The following is a 26,814-nucleotide window of genomic DNA, read 5'->3' as shown; positions in this document are numbered from 1 at the left end:
ATTAAAAGATGATGATTTATCAGTCCGATCTGATTCTCGTCCTCGTCCTTTGTCGTTTGTGGTGATTGTTTGAGTGGAAGCGGATGAGCTGAGGTTGAATTTTGAATCGGTCTGTCCACCAAATCAATTTGTCACGACGAAAACGGTTGACGGTGATGCCTCGAATCGGCTCAGAACTGGTATGGAAGCATCAGAACTACTCTAACGTCTAACATATCTCCATTCCGCGTGCTACACGAACAGTCACCGAGATCTATTGTCGCCACTGCTTCGCATCCACTCCTGATTCATTCAGAGACTGCAATGCATCAGCAACGGCCTTTTCACGTGCGAACGACAAACTTGATCTTATAGTGGTCGGTCGTTCGCATTCGGGCAAGAATTTCAGATGATTGATGGTCCACTGTGAGAATGTAGCAATCTGACCAGAACAGCGAGGCCTTTGATCTCGTCATATCAAGTCTATAGTAGCGTATTGATTGGCAGGACGATAAGAAGGACGATAAAATACATCTTTATTTGCTTGATCCGAATTTTAACAGAATCCCGTTACCTGGGGCGGCTGTGTCCCTCTTATTTGCCATTGTTGAAGAAGGCGAAGTATACTGTTGCTGCAATGACTGCGATGAGAATAATGGCAGCCATAAACAAGTACCACATCTTCTTTCGAGTATTAGTGCGATGCACCACCGCCTTTTGCATTTCCCTTGAACCATCTTCAACATAGGCAATGGTGTTATCGACGTGTTGATCAACCTGGGCGATTTGCTCTTGTTGCGTCTAAAGATTTGAGGGTGGTGAGCAACTGAGGTAATATTGTTGTTTGAGCTTTTCATCGAAAGACTACATGGACATACATCTAGTAACACTTGCATGTCTTGGAAGAGATTGAAAAGTTGTACAATATTCTGTTCAACCTTTTGAAATTCGACTTGCCGGTTTTGTACTTCTTCTAGAGCATGACGTTGTTCACCAACGCCAATAGTGAGGATTTGTTGAGAGTATGTAGGACCACTAGCATGCTCGATAGCGTTTTCGATTTCAGAGGCAGTAGCATTTGGTCGACCTGCTAAGTAGGAAAAGCGTGGCGTCAGGACTGAATCTTCTAATCCCCCCAAAACAAAATCGACCAACCATACAAGTCACAATCAATTTACCAACTCTGTATTCACGTTCCATTCTTTGCTTCCGCTTATTCTTGAAGCTTTCCTGGACTCCTTGATACTTGTAGGCATTCATCAACTTTTTCGCAAGTTGAGATTGTTGAGCACGGCGGACATTTCCTTCATATCCCTTCATTCGTTTTGTAGCAGTAGCCATAGCTTTCACATTTTCACGAGCTTTCTGAAAGAGCCGGTTTGTTTCTTCTTGGAGAGATTCTACCTTGCGATTGCTTTTCACACTGTCATCATTGGATAAAGCAACTAGTGATCGCGAGTGCAATCGGTCGATCGCCGTAATATTTAATTTAATGCGATCAATGAGTTGTTGAGGTTTGTCGACCTGTTGATAATAGTAGAGAATTCTGAGTTGTGTTGAGTGGTGATGCGTTTTCAAGACTGAGAGAGACAGTAAAGGAAGCAAGCGAGACTGTTCTGACGGAACTGACTAGAATGATGGCTGCCATCACAACCGTCTTCGCTCTCCTCTCTGTTTCTCTACAACATCAAAATGTTCGTACCTGATGCAAAAAGTCATTGTCATCAGAAGTCGCCCCTCCGGCAGGTCGTAAAGAATTGGTTCTGCATTTGATAATCAGAACGAGAGCCCTATGGTAATAGAGACACGTTTAGCTACAAAGCTTTCGGAGATGTTTGGGCTGACAGTCATTGTTAAGACGCACTCGGAAACAAGCAACATAAGAGGGAGATATTCAGGAGTCTGCTATCGGCAACTGTACTTGCCAGTTCATTCAGCCTGTCCTTCGACATCCTTGATTTTCTTGGAGACGTTGTGGTTTTGTTGAGAGTGGAAATATTGGTGGAGACATAAGAAACCACGTTGAAAGGGAGGGCGTGAATCACATTGTCAAAAAGTGAATTAAAGAGGAAGGATATTATCAACATGCACCAATTAGAAATCCGTCGTGAGCAAAATCTTGTTATAAACCCTTCGGAATCCCACAGACTACAATTCAACAGTATTCTCATGGGCAATTTCAACACGAGCATCTGCAACTTCTTGGCTCCATCCTTCTGGAAGCTGGACCCTACCTTGAGATCTTAGGTCTTGGATAGGAATGTTGCCAATGACAACCGAAGCATTGGCAATCTATTACAACCAGCAAACGTTAGTACTTGATTCTGAAAGAAGGAACAAAAGTCTGACTGAGGCCTTGCGTTGTTTCCATAATCCAGTTCCGGGAAGAATTTCTGACGATTGATTGTTACTTTGAGGGTATACGGAGTCTGATCAGAGTAGCCAGGAGTTTGGTCAAGGTCCGTAATGTCGATCCATTGGCATGCCTAGGTACGATCACAGACACGTGAGTTGAACATAGTACTGCAGCAGCTCATTGATAACGACAGAGCAAGATCAGAATGCAAAGGACTTACAAGATTGCGTTCATAGATATCTGCGCATCTAATTGAAAATTTCGTTTCAAAATAAGACTTTGGAAGCACATAATCTTAATTCCAAGTCCAAATATTTTGTCAGATACCCCATGGTGATTCCTTGATTGGTGCAAGTGTACTTCTTCTCATATCCGGGGTCACATTTCAACTAGGCAACCAGAAGAGTTCATCGGGTGAAAAAATAAGAACCTGTAAAAGTTTTTCTCACGTCTTCAACTAATAACAAGGATAAGCGGGCATGAGTGTCGAATGAGGTCGATTATATGCCAAATCCAAACACTGAGAAAGATACTTACGGCAGAATCCATTCTTGTGGCCTTTGAGAATGATATTGTTGCTGTCTGCGCTCATGAGTTCATAGTCCGCATAAGCGACGAAATGCCAATGATGATGACATTCTAGTCCAAGCATTATATTGCATAAGTACTTGCAGGATAATGTCAAACACTGTTTTAAAACTAATTCATATAATCTTACCATCAAAGTGCCAGTATGGAGGATTGTTTGCAGCGTATCGATCAGCAGGAGGATGTCCCAACACTAAAAATCAGCTTGTGAGATAGAGACTTCTTTCTTCCAACGTAATTGTGGATCGTACCTGCATCAGCTGTCCCACGATTGTGAACCATTGTTGAAAATCGCAGGATCTTTCGACGGCCAGTTCCACTCAAACAGTTTTCATGAATGAGACAGAGATCAGATTCAGCATCCATGTAGTCGATGATCTAATATAAGAAAAACGAATCGGTCAAAGTTGCAAATCTTCAGGTCAAAGAGATTTTGCTTGCCAGTGATTGTTGCAGGTAGTTAGAGTCAGGTTGAAAATCGGGAAGCATCACTTGCGACGTGCCCGAAACCAATGCTGCCAATACCAACAACAGCACCAGTTTCTGCATGTTTCGTTCAGGTAATTTGATCGTATAGAGTATAATTCGAGAGATTCGTCGTCGTAGCGTATTTTCAGCTCGTAGGCTTCTGACTAATTTGACACCTCGAGAGAGAGGAAGGAAAATTCTTTCACACAGTCCTAAGAATAATTGTTCTTGTTGGGGAAGAAATATACAGTGCTAAACTACAATGGTGCGACTTTCATAGGCTTTGATGGCTTTTTCCAGAGCTTGACGAGTTGACGACATCAACTAGTTATAGGGACATACGAGTGGTCAGAAGAAGACCATGATAAAACCAAACGAAATGCATTGTTACCGTAACGGCTGTTGGATTTGCCGAATTTTCACGTAGGAATGCTTCAATGACCGTCAAAGTAGTTCGGAGAGTTCCCGCCAATTTATCGGCTTTGGCTGCTTTCGCTGGCCGAGAGAAGGCACCCCAAAAGTGTCTGAGCAATTCAAGAGTTGAATTCTGACGTTCAACCAATTGTGGGTATATGTCGATTGACGGACCTGCAAATCGATATTGTTGTGAACATGCATGTTGATGAGAACATTGAAGTGTTCATCTCACGTTGGTCCGTCGTGTGTCCAAGTTTTCTCCTTTTAGCACCTTCAGTAGCAGATCGGAGCACAGCGTCCGTCCTGAAAATAGCAATATTCTATAAAACACTGTATCACTTATTGGTTCGATTGACAGATTGAAACATCAACGCTCACTGGCGAGAATTTGGGTAACCAGGTTTGCATGGATTTTGAAAAAGCATCCAACTCTCCCTGTAAAAATTGAATTTTAGCTTGGCAAGTACCAGACCACAAATCGAGTGCTAGAATTGTCCACCTGTGATGAGTGACGATCATTTCCATTGGTTGTATTTGACAGTACTGCAGCCTGATTTTCGAAATAATCATCTTCCTGAATGGCGAGCGGCTGAGCTTCTCGTTCTTTGGGAGCTTCCAGTTCTTCCAATTCGGTTTCCTTATGAGAGAGTGGACGCAAACGTTGGAGACAAATATATACTTGTTCACACTTTTGAAGGTTTTTGGCGACTCACTTTGGCATAGACAGAATCCATGGCCTTTGCACTTCGATCGACCTTCTTTCGAGGATTCGAATCCTTCCTGTTTGAATTTAAAGCGTTAGTTTTCTACAACGGCCTAAACCCCAAGGGCAAATGATCAAGTGTTACTGCGTCTGCTTCAAAACATCTTCTGAGATTCTGTTGAATTTGCGTATGACCGGAAGATATTCTCTCTTGTTTCCAGCCTGCATTGTTGAATCTGGAGCATTCCCGACCTATGAGAAAAGAAAATGTTAGGACTTTTAAGACGACCAAGACGGTGGGAATTAAACCTCTTGATGGTCTTCAGCCGTCAAACTCAAGTCAACTAGCTTGTTTGAGGCGTCATAAGCTAATCGCCTTGGATCCGGATTGGCATCTGCGCGACAATATGAGATCATGGTTCAAAATCGAGTCTTTGAACGGTGTGCAATGCCTACCAATGTCAAGAACGTCCTTGAGTGTATCAAACAACTTGTCTGACTGGCCCAGTGTTGCTGATGAACCAGTTGCACGTCGTGATTTGTAAAAATATTTCGATTGAAAATAACGAGTCCAGAACTCCTTTTCAGGGATCTAGAGTGGTGTAGACGTGGATTGTGAGTTGATGCACTGGTTGATTCTCTTCAAATTGTTTTCAGTGGCGCAACCAACTTACCTTGTCTGGAACGTTTTCGTTGTATGCCTGCTGCACTAGATTGACCAAGTTTTAATTATCGCTACAGTTAGCTTGTATTTTATGACAAGTTGAACTCACGAGCAGGATTCTGGAGGAACATTGAGTGAACCTTTTCAGTAGTGATGACAATGGTCTCGTTACCATCTGCCTCAACAGGTCGAATATCTGCCAACGAGTGATATAGATTTCCGCTCTTTTGAGTTGCTGCAAAAGTGGCAGTTTCCAGCTCGGACTAATATTTGATATGTATGTTAGGTTAGCTGTTGTCGAATATGGCAACTGTTGCCAAAATAATCAAAGTGACTGGACTATTTTCGGAAACCTAACTTACACGTCTCATTTCCCAGAACTCATCTTCATCGACCATACCAGTCACAACCAGTTCCCTGAATAGCTTTCCCAACTCTGGGCTCTTTGATAGTAGCTGTTTCCTTGCTTCTATTTCCACTGCAGGTACTTCCACATCGCCTCTCTTTCTCTTTAGTAATGCCACAGTAGAACCGGATCTTGACGGACGTGGAGATGTACTCTTGCCAGGCCCTTCCTTCTTTCGTACAGTCATAGCGTTACTACTAGAGGCTTGAGCAGGAGCAGAAGCAGCCCCATTGTTTGCCGAGTAGGTGGCGACTCGTTCTTTTACAGCATCGCGAGCTTGGGAGGAAGGGAAGGCAAACGTATAGCTTGTTGTAGTTGTATCAATCTTGAGCTTTGGTTCCGCAGCTCCTTCTGCGGTTACATGCTGCTCTGAGTAGAGTGTGGTGTGGATTTGTTGATCAACACACTTGACTGATTTGATACATGCGCAATGAATATGAAATAATGTCTTACTTGTGATATCAGCACCCATGATGGTGACAGCAGGAGTCGTACTCCCCTGTAATGTACAATAGATTCGACTCTTTGTAAATCGTAATGTCCCATCCTTCTTTTTGTACTTTACAGGGTAGTCTGCGAGAACGTCGCCCATACTTGAAATATTCCCGTGACTATCAATGAATATCAAGTCAGATCTAGCCTCATCTCTTGCTTGATGATCGTCACTGATCAAAAACACCCATGCAAGAAATTGAAACGGGACAGGCTTACCAACAAGAGTAGATAGGATGTATAGAGCAGGCGGTCGATCTATTGTATGGCAGCCTCTCGTTAGGCTAGCTGCATCTAGAGCTTCGATAAGAATGGCCAGGGCTCCTTTACTCCCACTTTGCAAACTTGCAAAAACAAATGGACTAGCTGTACAAACGAATACAAGGACTGCTTTAATATCTGGGAATGCATCATCTAGTATACCGTCCATACCTTCAGCCATCCCACAATTACCAGTAACAGCAACACAATCATCGACATCACCACCACAATCGTCTACATCACCCCAGTTAAGATGGAAGGAAATCCCTGAATTCTCGGCATCTCTCTACCAGGACTTGTCAAAAGCAAAACTATCCGCATTCATAGTCTTATCCACAATGTGTGGTTATGCAATGGCACCAGGAGCTACCATCCTCTCAGGTCTGCTATGGACGACGCTAGGAACCACATTATGTGTCTCTTCCGCAAACTCTATAAATCAGTGGATAGAAGCTCCGTATGATGCCCAAATGTCCAGAACTAGGAATAGACCACTTGTAAGACACGCCCTCTCTCCACTACATGCCTTCTCCTTTGGAATGGCTACTGGCCTCTCGGGAGTCACCATCCTCTACTCCATGGTCAATCCACTGACCGCTCTATTAGGTGGCCTCAACATCATATTGTATACATGTGTCTACACACCACTAAAACGAACCTCAATATCAAACACTTGGGCTGGTGCAATAGTAGGTGGCATCCCTCCCATGATGGGATGGGCGGCTTGTACAGGGACACTGGATCCAGGCGCATGGGTACTAGCCGCTGTATTATATGCATGGCAGTTCCCTCACTTTAATGCCTTGTCGTGGAATCTCAGGGCTGACTACTCTAAAGCAGGCTATAGAATGACTTCAGTAATCAATCCAGACTTGAATGCCCGAGTAGCTCTAAGATATTCATTGCTACTCTTCCCACTGGCTTATTTAGCTCCTGCAATAGGTATGACCACATGGTGGTTTGCCATAGACTCGACTCTTGTCAATGCCATGATGGCTGTAGCTGCACTTAGGTTCTGGAAGCACTCTTCCGACAAGACTGCTAGAGAGTTATTCTTTGGTAGTCTTGTTCATTTACCAGTCTTTTTGGCTTTACTGCTGCTACACAAACAGAGCTCTGAAGCAAAGGAATCCTCAGATAACGCTATAAAAGAGTCTCAGTCACCCAACTCAACTAAGGCCATAGCATAAACCTCTTGTATATACATAATCTGCACTTTATATATAGTAAACAAGCAATTTTTACAACAAACTCTCTTAAATGCCAAGTATATCAGCTAGCTTTTGATCTTCTGACACATCTCCACCTCGAGTGCCTCCGATTCGTCGAAGATTTGGCGACAACTTCAAAGACTGCACATGTCCACGATCATCACCGACCAATAATAGAGGTTCATTCAATGAGAATGCCAAATGTGTCAGCTTGGCCTTCTTGGCGACGGCTTGCTCACAAATGGGAGCGTACTTGTTTACACTCAAATCATATACGTAGACCTAAATGTAGGGTTATATTAAAATCATTACTGCAATCATGCTTTTGATCAGACTCCACGTACCTTGCAATCAGATGTACAAGCAGCAAAGACCGTACTTGAATAAGGTGCCCATGCAACATCACCCACAGGCGAGCATAGATCAAACGTCATCAACGGTTTAGTTTGATCGTGATCCCATAATTTTACAGTCCAGTCCGCTGAAGCAGTTAAAAACACTCGAGGCAAGAAGGGATTATACTTGACTGTGTACACAGCCATCTGATGTCCTTCAAAGGAGAGCAAATACTGTGAATTATACAGTTTTGAGCACTTGTGCACTCGTCCTTCTTCTGTTCCAACAATAAACAAGTGGTCGGATGATCGATTAAAGTCAAAGGAACAACCTCCTTCCAAACCGAACAACTTTTTATCATCGTCCAGGTTGAGTGCTGCAACAGCGGTTGATGCAGTTGCTATTGTTGGGCCTGCTGCTGGTGCAATATCGGCAACTGGACCGACATCATTGTCTATTTGCAGTTTGATGACATCCTAATTGTATCTAGTCAGAACATAATCCTTCGCTTACTGAATCACAGAATCCTCTCGTTCACTCACACTCATGACGAGCTCGTTCTTAAGAAGTGTCCATTGAACAACACGGCCATCGGATGATATCGAGAAAAAGTTGGAGTTGTCATCTAGATCGTCCTTTTGCCATGCAACCTATTCAAATTGCGTTTGTTACAGCAATTGTTGAACTGTTCTATGCAAACGAAAAATAACATTACCTGCCAGACGGGATCAGCATGCTTTGACTTTGAAGTAGATTTGAAGATGGGTGCATCGGTCTTCTTTTGGAGGTTGTATACTGCCACGGATCCATCGTATAGTCCAACGGCAAATAAGGAGGGATACTATGTAGGAAGGTGTATGTCATTACAAGGAACAGTGCATCAAGCTAGCCTGGCGAATTCTGAGGCAACGTACCTGTGGATGGAAATCTACAGACATGACACCAGCTTCGGTAACGAAAAGATATTCTGGATGACTTGGATTCTTCAATGAAAAGCAGGCAACCATTCCAGGACCTTGTCGAGTGAATTCGTAACTACCATAACCCACAGCAAACAAGTCATGTTTTGCAGGATTCCAGCATATAGCAGTAGTTTGCTTTCTCTTCTCTTTTTCACAAGTGAATTTCCAAAGTGGCAATAATACCCCTCCTCGACCTTCTCTAAATTCATCACCTGCGTCTTCCCAGTACTTGTAGTCCTGAGTGACATCGTCGAATGTGTTTTGGTTTGCCATTCTCTCAACCATTGCCAATGCCCGTCGTAGTTCAGCATTTCGATGTATTTCAGACTCGGAATGCGTTGGAGCATCTGAAGCTGGCAATAGAGCGACGTGGTCATCTTTCTGAGTTTTAGCACCTCCTGAAGCAGGGGCCTGGAATTAAAAGTAGGATTAGAATTGATAACGTAAAAATAGCTTTGGGTTCGATGAGAAGCTCTACCATTTAACTATGATTTGAACTCACCTTGGCTTTAGCAGCAGCCTTTTCCTTTTGTTGGGCATCTTCAATGTATGCGTCGAATATAGCCCATTGATTTACAGTGTCTGAGAATGTACGTTTCGGTGGTGGCTCGGTATTGGTCCATCGATCCTAGTTTGAGAATCGGTGAAAGTGTCAGAAACTCATCATCTACGGCTCACATCAATGGTTCGTCATGACACCAACAAGACATTGATCCTCAGCGTACATACTCTGTAGGGATGATTCAATGTTTGAGAAGCCCGTTCGCTAAAGTTGAATTGATTTCGAGATGGAGCACCCAGTTTAGGCACGCCATCCCCGTCTTCACCTCCATCAGCTTCTCCAGTGGTCGGACGCATAGATTGCTGCACTACAGGTTCAGTGGAGGATGAGGTAGTTGTGCCGGCATTGACACCAGCAGCGACGGCTACAAGAGGGTTTTGACCATCACCATCCTCTCCACCAGTGTAGACCATATAACCGTCGAATTCGAAATGGACTACTACGTGATCGGTGTAGGGAACAGCTTTGAAAGCGCGTTCGTTGTTGTTGTATCTAGCAATATTTTGAGGTGCATGTGGGTTGTTTGCATTTAGGATGCGAGTCAACTCTTCGTTGAGTTCAGGATCGGATAGTTGTAGTTGACCAGCTGGTTTTAAGAGAGTTTTTGGCTGTAAATCAAGAATTATAAGAGATTATGTATTAGTGGTATGTTGTTCACAAGAATTGAAGATGCGTGTAGTGATGATATGCAAAGGGAGTGGACTCACGGGTAGCCAATCGTCGCCAGCATTGGGCGCCATGCTTTCAACGGCGCCATCATGGCGTTCTCTTCCTTTGAGAGATTCGGTAGAAAGGCGAACAGTAGATGGAGCAGCTTCACCAGGTGGGGGCTATTTGGTGGGGATGTGCATTGGGTAAATGGTGATGAGAACGAAGCAGTTGGAGATCGTTCTGAATGGCAAACAGACTAGTTCCAAGGCGCAACATGATTGATCTGATAGATATACATACCTTGACACGCCTGGCAGACTTCATTGTGGCCGACATCTTTGCGTTTCTTCTAGTCTAGGAATTGCAAGTTTTGCAAAACGAATCCATTACCACTGGGACGTCATCAAAGACGGGGACCTTACAAAGAACGCGATTACAGTGAATATCCTTATTAATTCGTGGTTTTCATCACAAAATAAACGCGTAAAACTTCAAAGGGAGTGCGTCTTGCAAGTTGCAGGTTGTTGGTTCAAGTTGGACAACAATGTCGACCAACGAGCTGCCCAAGAAGAGGAGAGCAGACGACGTTGATGCTCAGAATGGACATGCACAGAATGACAATGACGATGATGAAGAGCAAGAGGAGCTGCACCGTCAGCGAAGGCCAAAGAAAATGCCAAACACTGAACTAGCTGCATCCAATCTATGGCTAGACACTGTCAATCGACACATGCTCGACTTTGATTTCGAAAAATTATGTAGTGTCTCCCTCACCAATCTCAATGTGTATGCCTGTCTGGTCTGTGGAAAGTACTTTCAAGGTATATTCCAGTCCTGACATTCGCATGTTTAAGCTTCCAACCAACACTATTACTCCCTGTACAGGAAGAGGCCCTTCTTCTCATGCTTATACTCACAGTCTGCACGAAGATCACCACGTATTCATCAATCTAGAATCCTTGAAGGTCTGAATACTCGCTACATACTCAACAATCCCTCGCAGCGAACACTTGGTCAACCAATGAATAATGACTTGAATCTCCTTTTAGGTCTTCATTCTTCCTGAAGGTTATGAAGTCACCGATGCATCGCTGTCGGACATCAAGGTATAACCACTTTCCACCTAGTGAAAACATTCATACAATGCTAAAGCAAATTTACATACCTATAGCACGTCCTCAAACCCACATTTACGAAACAGCAAGTCGCTGAACTGGACGGTGGCCAAATCAAGTATGCTTATGATCTAAACAACAAGAAATACATGCCAGGTAATTGCCACCAAGGACCTCAATATCAATTCTTCCTTTGCTAATCAATTGTCATATCTAGGATTCGTCGGTCTGAATAACATTAAAGCAAATGACTATGTGAACGTTATTGTCCAATCATTTGCTCATGTCAAACCATTACGGGATTACTTTTTACTTGGCGATGTTCCTTCCTCTGCCTCTGAACTAGGTGAGTAAAACTGTCACAATCGCAATCGTATAATGAATCTCTCATTGATTTCTCTTTAGTGAAACGCTTTGGAATGCTGATTCGAAAAATGTGGAATCCAAAAGCATTCAAGGGCCAAGTCTCTCCACACGAATTGCTACAAGAAATAACAAACGCATCTCAAAAGAAATTCACAATGGCTGCTCAATCTGATGCTATAGAATTCATGTCTTGGTTTCTGAATACACTGCACTCGGGTCTAGGAGGCACTCGTAAAAAGTCTAGCATCATTCACGAGATATTTCAAGGTGAATTGCAAATACAACAGCAAATCATGCTACCTCCTTCTGGAAATGGAGAAGAAGATGTCACCCGTAAAAGATTTGACGAAGCTCGAGGTACAGTTAATACGGACCTTAAGCTGCATTCGCTAAAATATATACTAATAGTCGCTCTTCAAACGACTTAATGATAGAAATTACCACTACAAGGACTCCATTCCTCATGTTGGCGCTAGAACTACCACCAGCACCACTATTCACGGACGAGCTGGAAAAGAACATCATTCCACAGGTCCGTTTTGTACCGCCGTTGCCTCAATTACTTAAATATCTAAATCATTGATGTCTAGGTCAATTTGGAAAGTCTGTTGAGAAAGTATGATGGTATTACTGCTCAAGATACAGGCTTGGCAGTAAAACGGTTCAAAATCACCAAACTACCGCAATACCTGATACTTCACATAAAGAGATTCACAAAGAATAACTTCACTGAAGAAAAGAATCCCACCATTGTGTCCTTTCCGATCAAAGGTGTAGATATGAAAGAGTGTAGGTGTTGTTTACTATGAGAATATGTCTTTTGGAAGACTATCATCAAGGGTTCTTTTAGACGAAGAAAAAAACTGACACTTCACTTACAACTGATTCAAATTAATAGATGTTGAAGGTCCAGACGCGCTCGGAGAGACTCGATATGATCTCATTGCCAACATTTGTCACGAAGGCGGCGCAAAGTTAGGACAAGGATCTTACAAGGTCCAAGTCCACTCAAATAATCATTGGATTATGATTCAAGACTTGTTTGAAGAACAAATACGGCCAGAAATGATCTTTTTGCAGGAATCTTACGTTCAGATATGGGAACGTAAGAGAACATAAGAGAGAAACAAATGGTCTGGCGTTGGAGTCATCGATTGTGTTTGCATAATGCTAGAATATTTGTATTTCTCTCAAGCTATATATACACTTCAAAACACGATATAATTAACAAATTAATCATCATCGTCTTCCATGACGACGCGACGTTTTTTGATTTTGCCCGCTGAAGCACTGCTAGGACCATCTTCATCAACTGCTTCTTTTCGTTTGCGAGGCTCTGGTGCCGATGCCTTTACTTCTCGAAGACGTTTTTCTCGAGCTTCATCTTCGTCATCGTCACCGTCATCCTCCTCTTCTTCTTCCTCCTCGTCATCTTCTCCTTTGACTTCGTCATCAGAGTCGTTGACCACAAATCTAGTTGAAGAAAACATGTCAGGCTATGAGGTTTGAAAAAACGGTTTGGAACGATATAGAACTCTGAATACAGCAGGTCACCTCAAAAATTAAACACAGACTACAAGAAATGCATTCACTTACCCATCTTGTTCATATTCCTCATCACGAACAGATTCAAATCGTGAGGCGATATCGCGATTGCCACGTCGATATCGAAGATCATCTACGTCATCATCTGAATCTGACAAGACAGTATCTCCAGACAGGGAATTTCTGGATCTGCGAGTGACTCGCTTTCGACCAGACTCCAATTGTTTCTTGTACTTTGCGTTATCCTGAGCCTGATTTTAAGTTGGGTGTAAACAGAATCATTAGAAGTGATCAACAGAATGAGAATCCAACCTGCAGTGATGGACCCTAATGTACAGTACATGATTAAATCATTTGACAACGACTTGCCTGTGTAGACATTACTCGTTCCTTTGGCATTTCGTGGTGGGCGAGTGTTTTCACTTTTGATTTCTTTACTTGCTGAGCAACGAGTTCCTGCGCCAAAAATTGATGTGCTCGTTGATGAATTCCATATGGTTTGAATCTCATTTCTTTCAAGAAACGAGCTCGATTTCTGAAGAGAGCGTCTGTAGGGATTGGTGATGCCATATACTGTTGTGCCTTTTCGAGTGGATTGACCATGACATCAAACATCTCGTCGCCAATCTTGAGCGAGTAGGAGCCATCCTTCCATTTGATGAGCCTCGTATTTGACTCTCGACGCTACGAGAAGAGTGTTGAGTTATTGGTGAAAACAAAACTGTAATCTACATTTTGAAGCGAATTTCATACCAGTAGATTTCCATTCTCGTCCTTTTCATCCCTCCACCTCATTGTTGAGAGAACCTTGACTCGTAGTTGTGATGCATTTTTGTGTCGTTGCGATGGATCGTCGAGGTCGATAGTTGGCATTGGATTATCAGTGGCATATTGTATTTCATCGAATGGTTTATAGTCGACATCAATCAAGTTGGACAATCGTGAAAAGAAGAGCTGATAGTGATAAAAGTGTTAGTATGTAGTGATGTCAAGCTCGCATCCAGAATGCAAAGTTACGTGACAAGAGAGACAGCATACCTCAGCACCTTCTTGCTTTATACTTCCAGTATCAGGGAGCCTGTACTCTTCAGTTCGATCTTCTTGAGGTGGTGTCGGTTCTCTTGGCGATTGCGGACTATTAGCGTTCAAGGAACGAGACAAGTCGTTGGTGAAAGGCAATGAAAATATTCAAATTGAATAACTCACGCTTCACTTTGGTCGTCATCATCGCCACCAAACAAGTCAGCCTGATGCTTCTTGCTTGGTCCTGGAGAGAACCTATCCATGTTACCAGCATTCTCATCGTCATCGTCGTTCCGTGATGGAGCATCATCCATTTGCTGGTCGTCGTCTTGTGGAGCTCTGATGACATTTTCGGTGGGTTCGTCGTCCTCGCCAAACAAGTCCAGATCATCATCATTTGCCTCAGCACTCATTATGCTTACTGTTGAATTCGACGACTTGGGCGAGTTTGGAGTGTTTTAAAAGTTTGAACTTTGCAGAACAGGGGCGGTCAAGGTAGTATGACAGATGGCCATGCTAATCCTGAATATATATTACACGTGATACTCATATTCCGACGCGTTGCATAACTTTACAGACGGAGCAGAGTTGTGTTTGCGTGTGCTGCGTCTTCCAAAATTCCAAAGAGCTGCGTTGTTCTTTCTTGAGGAGCATCAGAGGTACGTTCAGATGCATTTATGATCATTCTTCGAAATACTGTATTATTGAACACTGAAATTAACTGTTGGTCTCGCCAGGCTTTGGGATCGGCGTCCAATATCACACAATCAGAATGTGTTGAATCTTGACGAGAACGACAAGAGTCCAAGTTGATTAATGGCTCCTGACAAAAGCAAACGGAATGCTCCTGTTGCCAATGATTCGCAACAGACCAAGATTCACCCATTCTTTGTCAAGCAAGGTAGAATCTATACTTGCTTCATCTGGAGATCATGATCATCAAGACGAATTATCTAACTCGCCATACCATCATTCACCATTGATCTAGCACCAAACCCTGTCGCTGATCCTGCAGCTGTTCCGGATGGTGACAATCTCGATCAACCTCTACACACAACACCAGCAGCAACGACAACAGCAAGTTCCTCGACAATAATCATTGATGATACGACTGGACCAAGAAGAAGTACTAGAAGAAAGTCAAATGTCGACCCACCAAAATCAACTACAGATGCAGAACAAATACCAGTAATAGATCTAGTAGATCCATCTGTGATGGAACAATCACTCGAGCTATCGAAATCTCTGTCCCCAGACTCGAAACTATTAGCTACAGGAGACTTTTTCCTCAATGCTGAACAGAAAAAGGAAAAGAAACGAGCAGAAGCTCGCGTCCAAATGAGACGAGAAATGGTTGATCGAAACGAAACTATGGCTTCCTTGAGCGCTGGACGTCAATTAAATCCCTTCTTTCTCCCTAAAAAACCATCCCCCGTACCAACCGATAATGGAACTAGTAATGGTAGTCTGTCGCCAGTCACATTGCTCGAGGTCCCTTGGCCATCGCAAGGAAATAGTCATGTTACTTCTCTGACATCACCACCATCAGCGCCTATATCTATAACACGCTTTAAACCACTAAAACAAAAGAGCTCTGAGCCAGCCAATACTCAATGGTCGTTAGGAAATTTAGCTAGACCCACTATAGTCAATAATGATGCCGCACCAATGCAACCAAACGTCAAGATGACTAAAGGAGAAGTAACTTCTTATCTGGCATCCCTATATCCCGATGAGATATTACACACCGGTGCTTATGTTTCTTGCATGAAGCACGTCCTAAAGTCACCTTGCAACCAACCCACTGATACTTTATTGACAGAAAAGTACAAACCAACTGCAATAAACGACATACTAGGCAATCAGGCAGCCGCTCATGCATTGTCCGAATGGCTGTCGAATTGGGAGCCTATTGATCTTGGTAAAAAGAGATCTTCTACCCATAGTCCACAAAGGAAGAAGAAAAAGATTCGTACAAGATGGGACGACGACGACTTGGACGACTTTGTAGTTTCTGACTCTGATGGAGGCAGCGACGCAGAAAAGGTACAACTCTTTGCCTCTGGAAAGAGTCCTGCCATCTTGTTGGTGGGCCCTCCAGGTAGTGGTAAAACAGCAATAGCCTATGCAGTTTCTCAGGGGTTGGGTTATGACATACTGGAAGTACACGCTGGTATGAAACGTGGTAAAAAGGAATTACTACAAATCGTAGAAGCTACTCAGAGTCATCATGTTTCCAAGGATGGGTCAAACGACGTCTGGGCATCCCTGTTCAAACAAAATGGTAGCGTAGATAAACAGGATGCGCCAACAAAGTCGAAAAAGGCCTCTCGGAAATCTAGTCTGCCCAAGATTACCCGCAAGAGTGGCAACACTAGTAGTAATAGTAGGACCAGTCCATCGAAGACCAGTAAGGGTAGAAGGAAGAAGACCAAATCATTTGATGAAGATGAGAAGAAATCTGATTATGAAGCCAAGGACACCGATGATGACGACTTTCAAGAAACCTCCGCATCGCCGCCTCGTAAATCACGGAAAAAGTCAAAGAGGAGAATAAGTGATGAAGATGATTCAGAATCCCCGCCTCAAATAGAGCCTGAAGTAATCGAAATAAATCCCGATACCATACCACACACCAGAATTCTCAATGAGGATACGGAAATGGCTGTCGCAATCCAGCTCTCACTGGCTCATCAAATGGGAGTCGAACATAATGAATCTGAGATTATCGCAGAAGTGCTGAAATCCCAAGCAAACGCCACCACTCCGAATAATAATAATAGTAATAACAGCAACAGGAGGTCTCTGATTCTCATTGAAGATGCAGATGTTGTATTTGACCAGGATAAATCATTCTGGCAAGCTGTATCTACCCTGATTGAGACCACCAAAAGGCCTATCATCCTTACATGCAACAGTAAGCCTCACAAAATTTAGTCACTCAATATATTTCTAACAGAACCAATGCTGATTTCCATTGACAGTCAATCCTCTTGATTATGCTAATGAGTGTGCTCGTCCTCTTACGAATCTGACTCAGTACATTGCTCCATTGTGGGTGGTGCGACCTTCTACCATGGAGTTGGCTAGCTACTTGCACTTGGTGACTCTGGCGGAAGGCATTTGGGTCGACTCGAAGAGTCTGGTGGATTTGGTGACTGAATGTGATAATGATATTCGAAAATGTCTTTCACAAGTTCCGTGGAAGTGGTCTTCTCTGCCTCTTTTTCAACTTGAACCAGATGCTGATATAGTTGATTTGACTACGGAATCTGTGTCTATGTCATCAACCTCTGCTATAAAAGTGAAGAACAACAACAAGATACCCTCAACAGAGACGCTTGAACTCTTGTCCTTTGTTGACGCATATATTGATGGTGGACGTGTTCGACACTTTGAGGTAAGATTCGTTGTTGACAACGAAATTTGAGAACACCGTGAATTGATGCATGCTTCCTTTTCAAACAGATATATGAGCCAGACACATATGAGTATCCTGATTCCGAATTTGCTCCTTCTTTTCCTATAATCACGAAACAAGCAATGGATGTAGGCATACGAGAGTCTCTGAAGTATATGTGTGGTCGAGAAGAGGATATACATCTCGATTTGATGCATGCTTTGGCTGGTGGCATGGATGACGCACCGGCTTGTCTGTCAATCAAGTGAGTTTACTGCATCAGTGTCAGTTTATCAGGGTGGCACTAACTCGTGTTGTCTCTAGCTTTAAGGTTGAGTTTGAGTGTCTATATGAGCTGGTCTCCTCCTCGACTCTATATGGCGCCCCAAGGGCTCTGGCTACTGACTATGCACCTATGGTATCTTTGATTTGTAGGTATGATGTGGATCCGGAGGAAGGGGTATTACCTGATGAACCTGAAGAAGGTTCACGTCGTAGTTCCCGTCAAGCTGGAAAACGAAAGAGAAGGTATGCACCAAATGGTCACTTTCTGTTTTCGGCCTCGTATATTGAGTGTGAAGAGTATAGTTTATTTGTGAATGTGCTGAATGAAGTGTGATATATGGTGATTTATTGTCAAATTATACTAATATCAGTGTCTTTATCAATAGCAGGTTTTATCGTCACTTCCTCAACGTGCTATCCGCGTCATTGGCAACAAAAATGGCAGGTTGCATGTCAGAACCAAAAATTGTATCATTGTAACTGTAGTTGTAAAATTTCTAAGCAAATATGTATACAGGAAAGACATAGAACAAGCGCGTCTAGTACGATCAAGTTCACGTGTTTTTGGCAATTTCCACACTTGTCCTTGCATCAAAGTTGCCACGTCACGTTGCAAAAGCAAGGAACTCTTCAAGTAGTCAAGGATTATTGAGGATACGAGCCCTGTAGGAGCTGATCATGAGCTTCCTCAAATTTAAAGTCCTTCAGGGCGTGCCACTTCGATTTGTAGTAAGAAGCTTTCTCCAACGGGCAAACAACAGTCCCCTCGCCAGTAGTGGAGTCTTGAAGAGCAAACGTATTGAAATTCATGATGCCAACTCAGCAGTACCTCCAGTCGCAAAACCTTCCGCTGAAAAGGAGTTGAAATCAGAGACATCAAGGCCAACAGATTCACCACAACCATCTTTCGTAATGTTTGATGCTACGGACGCCAGTAACGTATATAAAGGTCCTGCTGCCACAAAATCTATAATTAGTGATCCTGCTGTGAACTCTATCAAGGTCGAACCTATCAAGCTCCAAACTTCCAATACTCCTGATAAAAGTGAAGCGTCACCACAACCAGGATTGCCAACAAGTCAGGCTATTCCGGAATTCACGCCCGAATTCCCTCCACCTGCTGCGAAAGATTCCGCTTCTCCACCACCACCATCAGACACGTCACCACCATCGTCGAATGCCACTTCACCACCATCGTCAAGTTCACCACCACCATCGAATGCCGCTTCCCCACCACCATCAAGTAATATTCCAGTAGAACACAACAATGACCAAATCAAAAAACCCGAAGAATCGCAAGGCATTGTGTGGTTGGATAATGTGTTGCCACTGAAGATCTTCAAATACGATCCACGAATGCATATTATACAAAGATACTACGAGCACATTCAGAAAAATTTGGAAGCTGAGGCTCAACATATGATTCCAAAAACATTCGCTGCCCCATTTAAGATTGAGAAAATTATGCCGAATATAAAAGACGGTGGGATGATGTTATACTTTTCGTATAAAGGCGCTGCTCTAGATGCTATTGAGCAGATTAAAGCCCATTTGACAGAAAACGCTGTGAGAGGTAGGTGGGAACATATTCCATATTTGGGAACATATATATAGACTTACAGCACACCTAATTAGGTCCTTATACTTGGGCCAGAGTTCATGCCTTCGAAGTCAAGGTTCGGACTGTTATTGAGTTGCTTGGAATCGTGTAGTAACACTTATATCTGCAAAGGGTGAGCCTTGGGTGGAAGACCTGGAACATCGCCTTCCGTCAAATCGCCTCAAAATCGAGTTTTCTGGACCCGATTTGCCTCTCGAGATGCTCTACAAAGAGTTCAGAGTGTTTGGTAGTATTGTGGACATCTTTCCAATGTCCCCAAGCTCGAAAGATCTTCCCCGGTTTGCTGTGATTGAGTACAAGAAATATCGGTGAGAACTCTTCGAGTTTCCTCTAGATTTTAAGATGTTTGTGATGATCAAATTAAACAGAATGCCTGATTTTCCATCTACAGGTCAGCTGCTTCTGCAAGAAATTGCCTGTATTTAGAAGAGATGGCGGGCACCAAAATCCGTTTATCATATCTGAGGCCACTTTCAGAGGGCGTAATATGGAATAGTATTACCCAACACCCTCGTCTGAGTGCGCCAATCATTCTTGCTCTCATCGCTGGTCTCTCCTACTTGATTTTTGACCCCATCAGGTAAAATTATTCTATAAATACAGTTCTAGAATCATGTTATCTTCAATAACACGCAAGAATTCATGTAAACAACACTTCGATTTAGGCTCTTCTTCATATCTAATGAGATAACGGACCGCCTCACTTTCAAGCACTTATGGCAAATCATCCGACCTTATACGCAAACTGCGGAAAGACTGGCTGATAAGACAGTAGGGTACTTTTTAGGATCTTCCTCTGAAAGGAAACAGGACGATGCTACCAATGTACAAGAAATCGAACAAGAACGACAACGCCTCGAACGGGCGCTAGGGGAAAATCCAGAAACTGTCATTCTCGTACAAGGTGTATCTGGAAATGCAAAGTCTGATTTGGTGAAGGATGCAACTAAGGGCTTCCAGTGAGTGGTCAAAATGGCCCACTTCGCCATTATTTTTTTTTGAGGGAAGTCGAGACATTACGAAATGATTTAATTGATGACATTTAGGAACATGCTCTATATTGACTTGGATGACATGATTGGACAAAGTGATCCGGTAATGCTGGATCGCTTAGCATCATCGGTTGGCTACTTCCCGCTTTTCGGCTGGTTGAATTCTGTATCATCTTTGGCAGACACTGTCATCACATCTACTACAGGCAAGAAGATTTGTTCCATAGTTCCTGTTTTTCCTCTTATGTAATTTGAGGCGATGTCTCATTCTTAACAATTTTGATCAACATTAGGTGTGAAAGCTGGCTTAGCATCGACTAACGATGTGCAGTTCCGTCATATTCTGGAAACCGTTACTGTGGCGTTGAATAGCATCACAACTGCTCAAAGAACGGCATTAGACAAGTACAATGCAAAATACGCAATGGTGGAGAATGCTCCACCAGCTCCTGAGATGGATTATCCTGTCGTTGTTATCGATGGGTTCTTCTCAAAGGAGAAAGGCAATACTAAAGGCCACACGTTTGTGTACGAAATCGCAGCTGAGTGGGGAGTCTTCCTCGCAGAGAACTCTATTTGCCATGTCGTCTTTGTGAGTTTAAGCTCTTTTGTTAATATCGTGTACCATATGGGGACTCATTTTGCTCTTTTCATAGGTCACTGATAGCCCTTCAGCATACAAGAGTCTGACTAAACAGACACCCAAACCCATCGTCGCAATTACTCTGGCTGATGCTTCGTTGGCTTCCAGTATGCAATATGTGACTCGCCGTCTCGGATTCGGATATAACGCCGAAGAATTAATGCCTATGGTAGCAGGCCTTGGAGGTAATCAATTGCTGGTCTGTGGTTTCTGATAAGTCTGATGAGAATCTCACGGCTTATGGTCTTCATTAAGGTCGCGTTTCTGATTTGGACCTATTTACTCGAAAGATCAAATCGGGTAGCAAACCTGCTGGTAAGATTTGTTCCGTTATACCTTTCCTTTAATGGTTTTACGTAAAAAATTCAAAACTTGTCTGATGCATTTGCTCTCTCTTGGTAGATGCATACGCTGATATAGTTTCTCGAGCCGTGTCTGAGTTAAGAAAGATTGGATTTGAGGACCGTGATGACGGAAAGAAACTCTTCACTACACCTCAATTTTGGCACATTATCAAGAACTTGGCTGAGCATGAGGAGGTAAAGTGCCTTGTTCATTATCATTTTAGAACGAAGTTTTGACCCCTTTCCACTGTAAGATTGGATTTGATGAGGTCCGATTCAATCCACTTTTCAAAGGTAATATTTCATCGCTGTTGCATATCAATTGCCCGCGATTAGCTTACCGATGCTTTTCATAGGCGACGAAACCCCACTGTCAGCCCTAGAAAGAACTGGAATCATAGTGCTTGTCTCAGAGCATAATCGTCCGTACAAGATTAGGACTGGAAAGCCCCTATTTAGGGTTGCCTTCCAAAACATGCTCACTGATACGAACTTTGTTGCTACAATGTCGATTTTGACTCTCAAGTCATTAAAAGGAGATGAAGAAGCCAAAGTAAAATCCTTGCAGCAACAAATGGTCGAATTGTCCGCTTCGCTTGCCACAAAGACGCTTCCGTATGATGCACGTCGTGAGCTAGAAATTCGTGCCAATACAGGTGGGACATTTGTATTTGTCAATCGACTTTTTTTCAGCAATGTGAGGATCTATCCGCTAACATCTCTTGCAATGTAGTATCTCAACTTTTGGCATCTAGCAATAAGAAGTTGATGGCGTGGGAGACTGAGATAAAGAAGCATGAAGCCTCTTTGGCATTGTGAGACTGGTAGTATCCTGATTCGTAGTTGTTGGACGAAAAGCTGTAAAAAAAACAAGAAATATTTTTTGATAACCGTTAATGAACTTTTTATTGCCACAAGAGTGTCATGTTTTCTACAGACAGTGCAGTTGAAGCCGACGATTTGGGGTTATGTATAACGATCTTATGCCATATCAAACCATTTGAACGGGGATTTTGGTGGTGGGCTGTCTGCCCAGTGAGGTGGTTTTGAAGCTTGAGCACTTGGCTTCTCGCTCATCTACATATAAAGGTTCAATACGGGTCTCTGCGAGTCGACTGCTGAACTCCATTTATACCTGCGAGTTCCATTTGTCAAGTCGGCTCCATCTGGGCACCAATTTTAAACCCAAACGTTCAGTATAGTTTGAGATGTAGGGATACAGAGATATGTCCACAACAGAGACTTTGTCACCCACAAACCAACCACCCTTGTAAGACTTGGCGTTGGTAGTCAAATGACCTTCCCAGACGTCTAGCTCATCATAGACCTATCGAAACACCAAAACTCGAATTTATACAAAGTGCGCAATCATTGCGAGTCTAAATGAGTTTGTAGTCGAGGTTCTCTAACTTACCTTTTTTGCCGATTCTTCGACTTGCTCCTTTGTAAACTTTTCAGACTCTTTAGCAAAGAGGGTTCGAGCGTTGAGCTCGCCATTGGCCTTGCCCAAGTTTGAGTCAACTTCATGAAGGAGACTGAGGGCTCTGGCTTGTAACTTTCGGTCTGCAGGCAACAGTGGGTTGCCACCACCATGCCGTTCAAGGTATTCGAGGATGGCTACAGATTCATTGACGACAACGCCATCATGAATCAACGTAGGAACCTAAGAATGCATGGTTGTGAGCTTCGCACGGGAAGGATGAGCAAGTAACAAGAGGATGAATTTGCTTGATCAGGCGGCAAGACAAACAGATGTATGCTTGCAATAGGCGTACCTGATGGCGAACAGTAAGTTCTTTAAACCAAGGGGTGCGTGTATCTCCTCTTGAGAACTCCATTTTGATGTAATTGCAAGGCAGACCTTTTTCCAATACGGCCATCTGGGCCCTTCGCGCAAAAGGAGAACCGGAGCCCCAGAACAAGTGGAGGCCTAAGCATGGGTTTGAAGGTCAGTTGTCTGTAAATGTGTGATGTTGTGTTGGTGCAGACATGAAATACAGCTACTTCTTTTCAGATGCAAGCATGGATGGATGAATATTGGATATGCATAAAATGATTTGAAATAAAATAAACAAGGAGATTTCAACAAATGCAGGTCAAGCTCTTTCAGCAACTGTGGGTTACAAGATGAATTGAGAATACATCACAGACAGCAGAGACACGTACCTTTGTCAAGACCGGCTGGCTTCTGCATTGGAGGTTCAGCGGGGGCCATTTGTATGTAATTATTGAGCTGTTGTTGGATGTTGGATGTATCGAGTGACACAGTGGGGTTGGCCTATGAAAACGTATTTCAAATCCAAAAAAACATCTGTAAGCGATCGCCCATAGGAACGTGGTATATACGTGATTTATGCATAACGGTTACGATCTACATATTGCCATCTTGTATTTCAATCAGTCAGTTGCTTGCTTGATTCTAGCTTCGGATTGTTCTCCTTCGCACCAAAAATCACACACAAGCTTTTGCACTGGTCCGTGTCGCAATGGACGACCCTCATAAGGTATGAATACGCCCATTCATATTTTATATCTGTTTAGCAACGAAATGCGTTGGCTTCTGCTCCGACAACAAAACAATTAACTATGGACGACCAGGACCACTCACGCGAATCTCGTATATCATAGGCCGGAAAACCGGGCCTATTTAGGTCGCTCCTGCATTCAAAAGATAAGGGCTCGTCCAAATCGGACTCGTTCAATAATCTCAACAAAGGATCGAGTGCGTCATTAGAAACTGTCGCTTCGAATCTTGGCAGAAGTCAACCACCACAATCGGCTCCACCCATATCACCCAAATCCCTACCAATAGCCCCGAAATTGTCGCCTCCTCTTGCAGATACTGCCATCCGTCGCTCTCCATCACCACAAGTACCAACCCTATTAACCACTCAACACCACACAGTAACGCCAAGTCCCTCTACAAAATCTCCTATATCTCAGTCCACTCCCAAATCCACGGGCAACTCGCCACCCTTAACTGAAATGACCACATCTCCAATGAGTGTCTCATCAGATACCCCTTCGAGCAGACTTTTATCAAGTCTGCAAACATCAACAGAGTCATTGAAGCTAGGTCCCATGTCAAGATCGATGGTGTCGCCCGTCCCGTTGTCTCCCATACAGCCCGATGGAGGATATGGCTATGCAGCAAGTGAAGAGATGCTCAGACGGAATCGCTCACAGTCTGTAACAAACAATGAACAAATGAATGCACAATCAGCTTTATATCGTGTCAACTCTGCACGATCGCGGCAGAATACGAATACTCAGATGGCACCTTCACCAACACCAGACGTTGGAAGATCTGGTCCAGGTCGGCCTGCTACCGGACAGCACAGCAACAGCATGGATTCAAAAACGAGACAGGAATGGATATCATCGTCGTCGAATGGAAGCACGCCCGAAGTCGTGGCTATAACCAGAAAAGTCACCCTGACTCCAGCACCTGAAGATGTCGATGACATTCTAGGGAATCTGCGAGCAGCACTGCTAGACCAGACATCAGCTTCCAATACACCTACAGCTACTCTTCGATCGCCAGATCGTCAACGGTCTCGAGCTACCTCAAATGCATCAACAATCACAAACACATCCGTGACAAGTCCGTATAATTCAATCAGTGCGGCCAAATCACCATTTGCACCAAAAGTACCAGAAAAGATTAGTATACCCAAACCTACTGATGGCCCACGGAGCCCGTTCGCTCCCAAAGCTGTTGAAGCACCAGTTGTTCCAAGTCAGAGTATGGACGGTTCTATAAGCAAGGCGAGATCAGGAGCTGCTCTCAATCGGTCAAAAGGTTGGTCATCATTACTTGGTAAATTCTTTTTGCGATGTTGCGAAAGCTCATCTTTGTGTTTGATAGAATCATTAATGGGTAGTCAGGAAGGCCTGGACGAAGATAATCTAAGTAAAAAACAGCTTCGTGTTCTCTTTCAACCCCGTGTTTCTGCTTCGAATGAACATACTAATCATAATTTCCAAACAGTGTCTCGTGCCTCAAAATTATTAAAAGACAAGATTCGCCAGCATCAAGAAACATTGGGAATAAGCGACAAGGACTCCAAGGACGACAATAACGACGGATATTGGCAAAACCCCTTATTCAAAGGATCTCAAGAAAATCTCGCTCATGAAGCTCGAAAGAATGAAGCACGGTTGACGACATCCCAGTCTCAGCTTTTGGACGATGAGGACTTTGAATTGCAGAGCATTCAACTCGATAGTCCCGGGTCGGTTGCAGATGGTAATCTGATTCAGGTGTTTCCACGGTCGTCCAGTGGTGTCTTTAATCTTGATGGATGGGAGCCGGAAGGTAAGGGTTGATTGTCCTATTTTGAACGTTTACTCAAGAGAACACACTGTTGATCTATTTATAAGTTGTTGTGTGCCTTCTTTTCCTGACATCGTTCGCAACTAGTGTATGATGACGCAACCTATACTTTGTGGAGGAGGGCACTATTTGAAACCTTCTGTGCTCAAGTGGACTATCCGTTGCTGGTTCCCCCTGAATTAAATGCTCTTTTAATGGAGGATTTCTTGTCAGACCTCTAGTTACCTCAGTGTTGCCGTATACATCTTTTCAATAAACTCTCATAGATAAGAATGGTCTCGAACTATAGTTGATTCGTTCCAGATTCATCGCTATGTATATATAGATTCATCAAAAGCTAAACATTTTATACAACATCTTCACTTGTCGAGGTTGATTGCCTAAACGATTATGATTGAATCATTGTCAGTTGCATTGATACATTCCATATATTAGACTTATAATGCATTGATCCCACCTTTCCAAACTTTGCATACAGAGTAGCCTTCAGTTTTTGCAGAGTCTCCTGAATGTCACTCATTTTGGTCTGTACATCTTCCAGTTCAGTATCCATGAAGGAGTTCTCCTTGCTGATTCTTTCCATGCATTCAGGGAGTGTGAGGGAGAAGAAGGAGTCTCCTATTCGATACCTGTTATGCAATTGTCGTTAATACAACGATTCGTCCAAGATGCAAATCAAGGAAATTCCGTTTTGATGAGGTTACTTTATCAGTTCATCTTCATCAGCTAGTTCCAATTCTTGCACCAGATCGTCGAGGTATTCCTTCTCCTTCTACATTGCAAGATGTGATGAGAATTCGATGAATGTCGCGAGATGCCTGTATTCTATGCAATGACTCTACCTTTTTTGAATCATAAACAAGTTCCAAATCATCCAATTTAGCAGTCAGTTTGCTGAATGTGTTGATATTCTGCTGGTCTTCTCTCGTCACTTCAGTTTCGGTTTCCTCATGAGGGGCGAGCTAGATGAAGAAAAGAATAGATTATTAGCACATGATATAATATAGACATGTCTCAATTCACTTGCCATTTGCATGGACATGTTTGCGTTCGATAGAGTGAATGCGTGCAGTTGATGAGAAACTTCG

The 26,814-nt window shown here is 43.2% G+C and overlaps 9 protein-coding genes across 9 annotated transcripts; 4 read left to right on the top strand and 5 right to left on the bottom strand.

Annotated features, from left to right (window-relative positions):
- Positions 1-573: 573 nt before the first annotated feature.
- On the bottom strand, positions 574-6,173 carry SmJEL517_g04782 (uncharacterized protein; the record flags this gene model as incomplete). The annotated part of the gene is made up of 24 exons (XM_031170710.1): positions 574-780; positions 858-1,069; positions 1,140-1,503; positions 1,682-1,769; positions 2,329-2,465; positions 2,556-2,583; positions 2,663-2,724; positions 2,785-2,792; positions 2,873-2,974; positions 3,054-3,116; positions 3,175-3,301; positions 3,653-3,715; positions 3,783-3,979; positions 4,041-4,128; positions 4,187-4,243; positions 4,308-4,445; positions 4,522-4,588; positions 4,657-4,763; positions 4,821-4,906; positions 4,968-5,103; positions 5,186-5,220; positions 5,285-5,438; positions 5,538-5,950; positions 6,035-6,173. 24 exons carry the CDS (start codon positions 6,171-6,173, stop codon positions 574-576), a joined length of 3,078 nt encoding a protein of 1,025 aa, XP_031023344.1.
- A 136-nt stretch (positions 6,174-6,309) lies between these two features.
- On the top strand, positions 6,310-7,524 carry SmJEL517_g04781 (uncharacterized protein; the record flags this gene model as incomplete). The annotated part of the gene is made up of 1 exon (XM_031170709.1): positions 6,310-7,524. One exon carries the CDS (start codon positions 6,310-6,312, stop codon positions 7,522-7,524), a length of 1,215 nt encoding a protein of 404 aa, XP_031023343.1.
- A 66-nt stretch (positions 7,525-7,590) lies between these two features.
- Positions 7,591-10,392, bottom strand: SmJEL517_g04780 (uncharacterized protein; the record flags this gene model as incomplete). The annotated part of the gene is made up of 9 exons (XM_031170708.1): positions 7,591-7,827; positions 7,890-8,357; positions 8,424-8,531; positions 8,597-8,722; positions 8,796-9,254; positions 9,346-9,471; positions 9,573-10,013; positions 10,113-10,235; positions 10,357-10,392. The coding sequence occupies 9 exons, from the start codon at positions 10,390-10,392 to the stop codon at positions 7,591-7,593; spliced, it is 2,124 nt and encodes a 707-aa protein (XP_031023342.1).
- Positions 10,393-10,600: 208 nt separating this feature from the next.
- On the top strand, positions 10,601-12,656 carry SmJEL517_g04779 (uncharacterized protein; the record flags this gene model as incomplete). Its single annotated transcript, XM_031170707.1, has 9 exons — positions 10,601-10,877; positions 10,942-11,021; positions 11,106-11,162; positions 11,228-11,327; positions 11,389-11,517; positions 11,577-11,894; positions 11,972-12,069; positions 12,128-12,326; positions 12,436-12,656. The coding sequence occupies 9 exons, from the start codon at positions 10,601-10,603 to the stop codon at positions 12,654-12,656; spliced, it is 1,479 nt and encodes a 492-aa protein (XP_031023308.1).
- Positions 12,657-12,769: 113 nt separating this feature from the next.
- SmJEL517_g04778 (uncharacterized protein) lies at positions 12,770-14,518 on the bottom strand (the record flags this gene model as incomplete). The annotated part of the gene is made up of 7 exons (XM_031170706.1): positions 12,770-13,010; positions 13,134-13,333; positions 13,395-13,409; positions 13,467-13,766; positions 13,836-14,036; positions 14,121-14,217; positions 14,289-14,518. The coding sequence occupies 7 exons, from the start codon at positions 14,516-14,518 to the stop codon at positions 12,770-12,772; spliced, it is 1,284 nt and encodes a 427-aa protein (XP_031023309.1).
- Positions 14,519-14,921: 403 nt separating this feature from the next.
- On the top strand, positions 14,922-18,124 carry SmJEL517_g04777 (uncharacterized protein; the record flags this gene model as incomplete). Its single annotated transcript, XM_031170705.1, has 5 exons — positions 14,922-15,006; positions 15,094-17,022; positions 17,090-17,505; positions 17,574-17,770; positions 17,830-18,124. 5 exons carry the CDS (start codon positions 14,922-14,924, stop codon positions 18,122-18,124), a joined length of 2,922 nt encoding a protein of 973 aa, XP_031023312.1.
- A 344-nt stretch (positions 18,125-18,468) lies between these two features.
- SmJEL517_g04776 (uncharacterized protein) lies at positions 18,469-22,209 on the top strand (the record flags this gene model as incomplete). Its single annotated transcript, XM_031170704.1, has 13 exons — positions 18,469-19,363; positions 19,426-19,466; positions 19,523-19,719; positions 19,803-19,991; positions 20,077-20,370; positions 20,458-20,621; positions 20,697-20,995; positions 21,060-21,231; positions 21,302-21,361; positions 21,449-21,585; positions 21,645-21,684; positions 21,747-22,046; positions 22,124-22,209. The coding sequence occupies 13 exons, from the start codon at positions 18,469-18,471 to the stop codon at positions 22,207-22,209; spliced, it is 2,874 nt and encodes a 957-aa protein (XP_031023313.1).
- Positions 22,210-22,371: 162 nt separating this feature from the next.
- On the bottom strand, positions 22,372-23,605 carry SmJEL517_g04775 (uncharacterized protein; the record flags this gene model as incomplete). Its single annotated transcript, XM_031170703.1, has 5 exons — positions 22,372-22,467; positions 22,526-22,717; positions 22,805-23,053; positions 23,166-23,320; positions 23,557-23,605. The coding sequence occupies 5 exons, from the start codon at positions 23,603-23,605 to the stop codon at positions 22,372-22,374; spliced, it is 741 nt and encodes a 246-aa protein (XP_031023310.1).
- A 2,480-nt stretch (positions 23,606-26,085) lies between these two features.
- On the bottom strand, positions 26,086-26,768 carry SmJEL517_g04774 (uncharacterized protein; the record flags this gene model as incomplete). Its single annotated transcript, XM_031170702.1, has 5 exons — positions 26,086-26,106; positions 26,184-26,355; positions 26,431-26,498; positions 26,569-26,688; positions 26,736-26,768. The coding sequence occupies 5 exons, from the start codon at positions 26,766-26,768 to the stop codon at positions 26,086-26,088; spliced, it is 414 nt and encodes a 137-aa protein (XP_031023311.1).
- Positions 26,769-26,814: the final 46 nt, after the last annotated feature.

Source organism: Synchytrium microbalum (genome assembly GCF_006535985.1).
Source record: "Synchytrium microbalum strain JEL517 chromosome Unknown SmJEL517_scf0035, whole genome shotgun sequence".
Classification (NCBI taxonomy): Eukaryota; Fungi; Chytridiomycota; class Chytridiomycetes; order Synchytriales; family Synchytriaceae; genus Synchytrium; species Synchytrium microbalum.
The sequence above is the reverse complement of the archived record's forward strand: the minus strand, read 5'-3'. Positions and strand labels throughout refer to the sequence as shown.